The sequence below is a fragment of the Cynara cardunculus genome, assembly GCF_001531365.2.
Source record: "Cynara cardunculus var. scolymus isolate 2C chromosome LG 2, CcrdV1, whole genome shotgun sequence".
NCBI classification, from domain to species: Eukaryota; Viridiplantae; Streptophyta; class Magnoliopsida; order Asterales; family Asteraceae; genus Cynara; species Cynara cardunculus.
The window spans coordinates 62778035-62785398 of NC_037529.1; the positions used below are offsets into that span (position 1 = coordinate 62778035).

The window sequence follows — 7364 nt, forward strand, 5'->3', positions numbered from 1 at the left end:
ATATATATATATATATATATATATATATATATATATATATATATGATGTCTGTTTCTATCATGTTCAATCTCCAAATTGAATCCCATATCTGAACAATTTGAAACCCCCCAATTCCCTCTCTTCTCCTACAGACCTCACTGGCGGCGTCAGTACTCACCTGAACCCTAGATACGCTCAACTTCAATTTCAAATGGCGGCGGTGCCACAGGTCACTGGCACGGAGCTAGTGAGTCCTCCCTCCGACGGCATATCTAATCTCCGTTTCTCCCATCACTCTGATCATCTCCTCGTCTCTTCTTGGGACAAAGTACGTCTTTTACTTTCTTTCGCCCTCCCTTTATACTTGTATACACGTAAGGCTTACTTTTCTCAAATAACCACGCTTTGATTTTATTATCTTTTGAATTCAGTCTGGTATTGCAAATCTAACACCAACATCGTCTGATTTGCAGTACTCGCTGTATAACGTGGTTCGCATTTTTTTCCAAGGAAAGTGGTAAAACATATCAATATCGAAGTTGAAAAAGTTACCTTCGAAAGTCGAAGCATGTGTTTGTGGCGACTTAAAAAATGTCTTATTTAATATACAAATATAATGAATGCGTCTAACCTCAATAGAGCCGAGGAGAAGATAGTACAAGTACAAGTGATGAACTTAGAAAGTGAAAGGATCATAATCCAAATGGGCACCCCCAATTGACATGATGTAACCAAAAAACCTAAATCAAACTTACCAAAAATGAAGCATGCTTAAATGTACACAGGCAGGTATTGTTAAAACCAGGTGATAATACGCACAATTTGACTCTGAAATGTGATACTTTATTCAATAAATCAAGCTGCCTTTTTATAGGCTTACACAGGAAACAGAACAGCAAACTATCAGCTAAGAAATAGGAACAACTAGGACTAATTCAAAATACTTATTCAAATCTAAACAGACTCAGTCATATGACCGTTTGTAACCAAAGACTTCAATAAGGTATGGTATGGAGTTCAAGGTATGTTCAAGGGTCTAGCTGAAGTAGGGACGGCTTGACAAAGAGAAATGAAGAGGATGATAAAAGATGAATTTGAGAGATAACACTATCGCGATAACTTGCTAAAAGATACTTTTGAGACTGTCAGAATCATGTCGCAACCAAGCAAAAGGATGGCAAGAGGAAGCAGTATTGCCCTAGGCTATTTTCTTTACTATGCTATGTAATTATGATCTTGCTAAAATGGTATGACAAGGAGCTGAAGCTTCTGTGGAGTTGGACCTTAAAGAGAAGCTGGGCTAAAGTGAAGACCAAAGACTATTGTGGGATCCTCATACCATGCAGAAACTCATGAAATAGCTTCTCTTCATTTTTCTTTTTTCAACCCACCAGTGTAGATGCTTACACTTATTCCAAATTCTATATCATGATATGGGCATTTTTATTGTGGCTTTTCTACCAGGGCATCACTAGACATCTTTTTATCTTTGCCCTTAACCTTCTCTTTAGAACCACTGATTAGCATTGATCTCTAATTTAGCCTTCTTAGCTTGTAAGGTCTTGCCTATCCGCTTACGGAGGGCATAACATTCAATGAGAAAATTGATGGGTAGCTCAAGGGGGACAAGGAGGGAGACCAGAAGGAGTTTTGAGGAAATACATTTCCAGAAAGTGCATTAGATGTTAACTGAGAGACTGGTTGAGGAGTTAGGCTTTCAAATATGTTCGGGTGAAAATGAGAAGCAGTAAAACGAACCGAAGGCAATTCTAATGAGAGAGAGAGAGAGAGAGGAGGGGAAGGAACACAGTCAAAAGAAGGTAACCTAGAAATAGGAGAAAGGGATTGTGCAGAGGGAATACCATTCATATAAGATTTGTCTGAAATGGCATGTCAACGACTCTCTGCAGCTGAGCATCTGAGAAGCGGCAGATGTTTGAAGTTCAAAAAGTTTGAGTGGGTTGAAAAATATTAACCCTGAGTGTAGGGGACCATTGCAGATTTGAAACTGAGATTAAATGACATACAACGTCTGACGGATCAAGTTATCGGAATCCGATTGCCCTTGATTTTTCAAAAAACTCAAAACCCTCAAAACCATGAAATTTCTAAATCTGATACACAGATCAGAATAGTTAGGTCATGGGATGATAAAGCATAAGCTTCTTCTTGAATCATGGCTGGAGAAGCAACCTCGCAAAGAAAGAATAACAAATCTGATTTGAATAACTCATAGGAAGCTTTAGTGATGGATCGGATCTCCCCAGTCTTTCACTATTGCAGAAATATTGCCAAAACTACAATATTCAAAGGTAGCCCTGATACCCTAAGCCAAGAAACTCTGGAAGATTTGCCACTCTTTTTATCATGTATTGAGATTTTAAAAACCTTGTTCATTGAAGGAGCTTGAAGGAGGAGGATGCATTTAGAGAGAGGAAAGCAAACTGGTCTTTAAGCTTCATTCTGGGGTTAGGTTTGATGGAATGTTATGTTTTTCTTGATGATAGCAGAAGTGTGTAATTTCTATGGTAGAGTTTTATGTTTATTCATTCATATATTTTAAAACATGCACATACTAGCTTAATTTGTATCATACTGGTGTTATAAAGATCATAACCTGTTATTTCTTTTGTGATAGCGTGTTCGCCTATATGATGCCAGTGCCAATGTGTTAAGAGGGGAGTTCCTGCATGGAGGTGCAGTCCTTGATTGCTGCTTTCATGATGATACCTCTGGTTTTAGTGCTAGTGGTGATAATACTGTCAGGAGGTATGGTAGAACTTTGTTGTTATAGTAGATATAATTACTTCGTCAATATTCAGGTCTGAATTATGCCCCCTTACTGGTCTGATTTTATATGTCCAAATGCTGTTGCTTTATACTTTTATATGATTAAATCACACAAACATTTCCTTGTAGTATTGACATTTTGGTATACCGTTCCCTACGCCCCACAAAAGTTGCAATATTAGTTGCATTGTTGTTCCTTGGCAAAGTTTCAAGCTACCATTAACGGACATGTGATTTTGACATTTATGAAAGAATTTGGTATGCTTAGAGTGTCCTATGGGTTTGCAGTTTTTGGTAGATATTAGGGGTTTTCAACATTGAGAACCTCTGAGATTTGATTCTATATCCTGTTGAAACCATTGGTTCACAATGATTGGATTGTTCCACTTCATGTCTTCTATTATTCTGGAAACCATCCCTTTCCGTCTATCTTTTTGTTTACAAGGACTTGAGTAATTTCTGCTACATACACGAAATAAAAATAAACATTACTTTATAGATCTTTCCCTTTTGGAGTAACAATAGAAAACTTACATGTACATATGACTCGGTGCTTCAAGCTTGGTGACAGTGTAGGATAATGTGGAGAAATAACAAAATATCTATGATATGGCTACATTAATTTCGATCAAAATCCTATAGCCTGACACTCCAGTTTTATTTATGGAGCTTTTTCGAGTACAGGAATAGCATCTTTTGTCATGACAATCACATGTTCCTGTGTTATGTCAGCTTTTCATAGTTTTCCACAGCCAAACACTTTAGTCTTGGTTTGCTAGCCTCTTTCTAGAAAAAAGAAAATAATAACTGCTAGGTTCTTGTGTGCGCCTTCAAGTTTTGAGAATTGCAAAGTTTACTTGGTATGTTTCCTAGATCGGTAGGCCACTGCTTAATTCATCGTTTCAATTATTCAATCTCACTACTCCTACTGGTATTTGTTTGATGTGATTACTAGTTCACTAGAAATAGATGGTTACACCTGATGTCATGTAATTGTTAAAAACCTGTGTTGTTTTAAGCTGACAAGCATATGCCTATCCTCATATCTCAGGCTTGTTTTTGACCACGAAAGGGAGGACGTTTTGGGACGCCATGATGCACCTGTTCGCTGTATTGAGTACTCTTATGCAACTGGTTGGTCCTGGTTCCCATCATTACTAATGCTTTGACATACTCCTATCTTTTATGGTTCAAGTCAATATGGAATGTTATTCTGTTACTATTTACTACTGGAAGTGCCTTCTTTGTGCCTATTGTCAGAGAGCTCAGAAAAGTTAAATTGAGTACATGTAGGCTAATATAAAGGAAAAGGAAACTACAAATATGTATGCGGTAGCAGTGTTCAGAGCTAAAGGAAGCACAAAATGTACAAGGTAGAGATCACCTGTACAGTGCTTCGTAGAGTCTGAATGCACCCTTGGCAGAACCGTGAACTCTCCCCAAACCCTAATCAAATACGATAGTTAGTGGGAGTACAAATAAACTAGGTATAGAAAAAAAACTAGGTCTTCTTGTGCATGTAACTTACCTAAAGCTAAGATCGTAATGTGTATATATGTGCATGTGTGTTTATATCCTATGTGGGTCCTCTTCTGTTCAAGTTTAGTAGCTAGTTCAAAGTTAAGGAGACAATTAATTATATCCTTGAATTATTTCTGTTGCCAGTAAGACGGTTTTTCAGAGTCAAAGGGAGGGGGTGGGGGGTAATTGAAGTTTCAATGCTTTGAAAGTTACATTTATGTCTTCTGAAAGTAAGACCAACAATCAGGTGCTGGCCAAAGATGGACTAAATACAAGGTCTTGTGTTACTTTTATATCATTATCCCGAGTTTCATAGCAACATATTTAAAAGCAATGTTGGACAGTGATCTACATTATTTCTAAAACGTTTACTATATGAAAGATGTTATAATTTTTCTTGTTATGTCACGCTCATTGAGTCATTGTAAACAACCAGGCGGCTGTTGCTCATTTGGTCATTGAAATCAGTAAACCATTAAATGCTATGGTTAAGTTTTTTTTAAGTAGATTAATATGCTTTAAATGCTAACATCAAGTTTTTTTAAGTAGATTAATATGCTTTAAAAGAATGTACTATTTTTCTTCCTATTTTCTACTAATTAATACATGAGATACCCGGTGATCAAATTTTCTGCCTCTAGTGGAGACCGTTAACCTCCTCTACTTCTGTTTACCCAGGGCAAGTAATCACTGGCAGTTGGGACAAAACTCTGAAGTGTTGGGATCCAAGAGGTGCCAGTTCACAGGAGCGTGCTCTTGTTGGAACATACACTCAACCAGAGCGTGTTTATTCTATATCACTTGTTGGAAATCGTGTAGTAGTCGCAACTGCTGGACGTCATGTTAATGTCTATGATTTGCGGAATATGTCTCAGCCTGAACAACGAAGAGAATCCTCATTGAAATACCAAACCAGATGTGTACGATGTTATCCTAATGGAACAGGTTTGCTCCTGAACATCTTTATTACCAGGCTCTTTGATTTCTAGTCAAGAAATGAAAACACTTTTTGAGGTTTTGGTTCTTCACCGAACTTAAGTAATAAGTGATACTTTTGAATATCTGTAAAGCTACTTCTTTAATCCCTAGTGAAAGACAATATTCTACCATCAATGAGACACTTTTTGAAGTATTTGAGCTTGCCAAATTACACCAACTTTATGATCTACCTGGCTCGTGTATTTTGTGCACAATGGTTCCTTTCTAGATCCCAGATACTGTCGTGAGTTCTGATAGATTGTTGGTGTAGTTGTCATTTGTCAGAAGTCTCCTTTTTCTAGTCTAATTGCTTTTATGCGGTCTATGCGTTCATATTCTAACTTACCAAAGACGGGATTTTGCAGGTTATGCGCTTAGCTCTGTGGAAGGTCGAGTTGCAATGGAGTTTTTTGAGCTTACTGAGGCTGGTCAGGCCAAAAAGTATGCATCTTTTAAAAGAGTTTGAAGTCATGCACTCCTTATTGCCCTTCACATCATTCTATTGCTTTCAAGTTGATTTTCCACAAGATGAATTTTGTAAGGATTTTCTTTTAAGAACTTTATACCTCGCTCTTTCGGTAAGTGACCCCCCTTTGCACCCCTACTTTTTGGCCGCAGTAGGCCCATGACCTATGAATATTGCATCCACTGTTTGGTTTTGTATATGTTTTTCAGATTTACTTGTGTGCTTTTCCTTAACCAGCCTCTTCCCTGTTGACATTTTTGGATTGAAGTGGTTTATTCCAGGATTTTTTTGGCAATATTCTTATGATAGTGTACAAGCATGTGCATTAAATAGCCTATAAGCATCTCACAGGACCATATTAACCCCTATTAGTATTATGCATTTCATGAACAAAATATATTTCAATTACAGTTGTCTCGGCCATTTTTACATTTTTATTTCGAGATATTGATGCTTTAAGATCTCTTCAGATATGCATTCAAGTGTCATCGGAAATCAGAAGCCGGAAGAGACATTGTCTACCCTGTAAATGCTATTGCGTTTCACCCAGTGTAAGTTCTTTATATGAATGAATCATGCCCTCACACTAGAGATGCACAAAATGGCTCAAGCCCAAGCCCTACCCGGACATTTGAAGGCCCGATTTTTGTTTAATCTTATAGAAAACGGGATTTAAAGATCCTGGACCAGCCCGAAAAGCCCACTTCTATCTGACACCTAAGCACTTGGTAGATATCTGCTCATGATCCAGCGCAGTATTAGCTGCTCGTGCTACAGCTTGAAATAACAGGCTTGAGATATCTTAATTAAGCTCGACCTTAAATTCAAACTCCTAATGTGCTCAGAAAAGGGTTATTACTATAAATGCCAATCCAAAGCTATTTATCCCGGATCATGTTACAATCCTAACCATCGCGTTCAAAAAACATAAACTTTGCAGCTATGGAACATTTGCAACGGGCGGTTGTGATGGTTTTGTAAATGTATGGGACGGAAACAACAAGAAGAGGCTTTATCAGGTACACACTACATTTCACCATGTCTTTCTTCACATTTACTTTGATCAACACTTCTGATTCATGATCCGTTTTCATTCAGTATTCAAAGTACCCGACAAGTGTTGCTGCCTTGTCGTTCAGCAGAGATGGTCGATTATTGGCAGTGGCATCCAGTTATACATACGAAGAGGGAGAGAAATCGTAATATTTCATTCTTATTGCACTCCTTATTCATCCACCCTACATGTTTGGCAGACAGGATTATTTTAATGGTAGCTTTTGTGTTTGAATCGCAGTCACGAACCAGATGCCATATTCGTTCGCAACGTGAATGAAGTTGAAGTGAAGCCAAAGCCTAAAGCTTACCCAAATCCTTCTTCTTAACTCAAGATTGAAGAGAGCTTTGTAGTTTGAATGTAATTCCTCATCCTCTTCAGTAAAACACCATAATCAACAACTACATTCATTCAAGTCTGTTGTGTACAATTACTTCAAGAGCTTTATAATGCTTACTTTGACTTTGTTTCTTTGAAGTATCTATACTATATTATAAAACATTTGGCTAAAACTCTTAAAACTCTTAAAACTCTTAAAACTCTTAAACTCTTAAAAACTCTTAAAACTCTTAAAA

At 37.4% G+C, this 7364-nt stretch overlaps 1 protein-coding gene across 1 annotated transcript; it reads left to right on the forward strand.

The window, feature by feature from the left end:
- The first annotated feature begins 90 nt into the window (after positions 1-90).
- On the forward strand, positions 91-7261 carry LOC112507410 (mitotic checkpoint protein BUB3.1-like). The gene is made up of 9 exons (XM_025111990.1): positions 91-308; positions 2619-2749; positions 3822-3904; positions 4970-5236; positions 5635-5710; positions 6206-6286; positions 6676-6754; positions 6834-6934; positions 7030-7261. The coding sequence occupies exons 1-9, from the start codon at positions 192-194 to the stop codon at positions 7115-7117; spliced, it is 1023 nt and encodes a 340-aa protein (XP_024967758.1). The 5' UTR covers positions 91-191; the 3' UTR covers positions 7118-7261.
- The last annotated feature ends 103 nt before the right edge of the window (positions 7262-7364 follow it).

What these genes read in the sequence shown, in the direction of transcription:
- LOC112507410 (XM_025111990.1), top strand. Translation starts at nt 192, where the DNA reads ATGGCGGCGGTGCCACAGGTCACTGGCACGGAGCTAGTGAGTCCTCCC. An exon ending in ATGTTATCCTAATGGAACAG is followed by an intron (nt 5,237 to 5,634) that starts GTTTGCTCCTGA and finishes GGGATTTTGCAG; the next exon opens with GTTATGCGCTTAGCTCTGTG. An exon ending in TACGAAGAGGGAGAGAAATC is followed by an intron (nt 6,935 to 7,029) that starts GTAATATTTCAT and finishes TTTGAATCGCAG; the next exon opens with TCACGAACCAGATGCCATAT.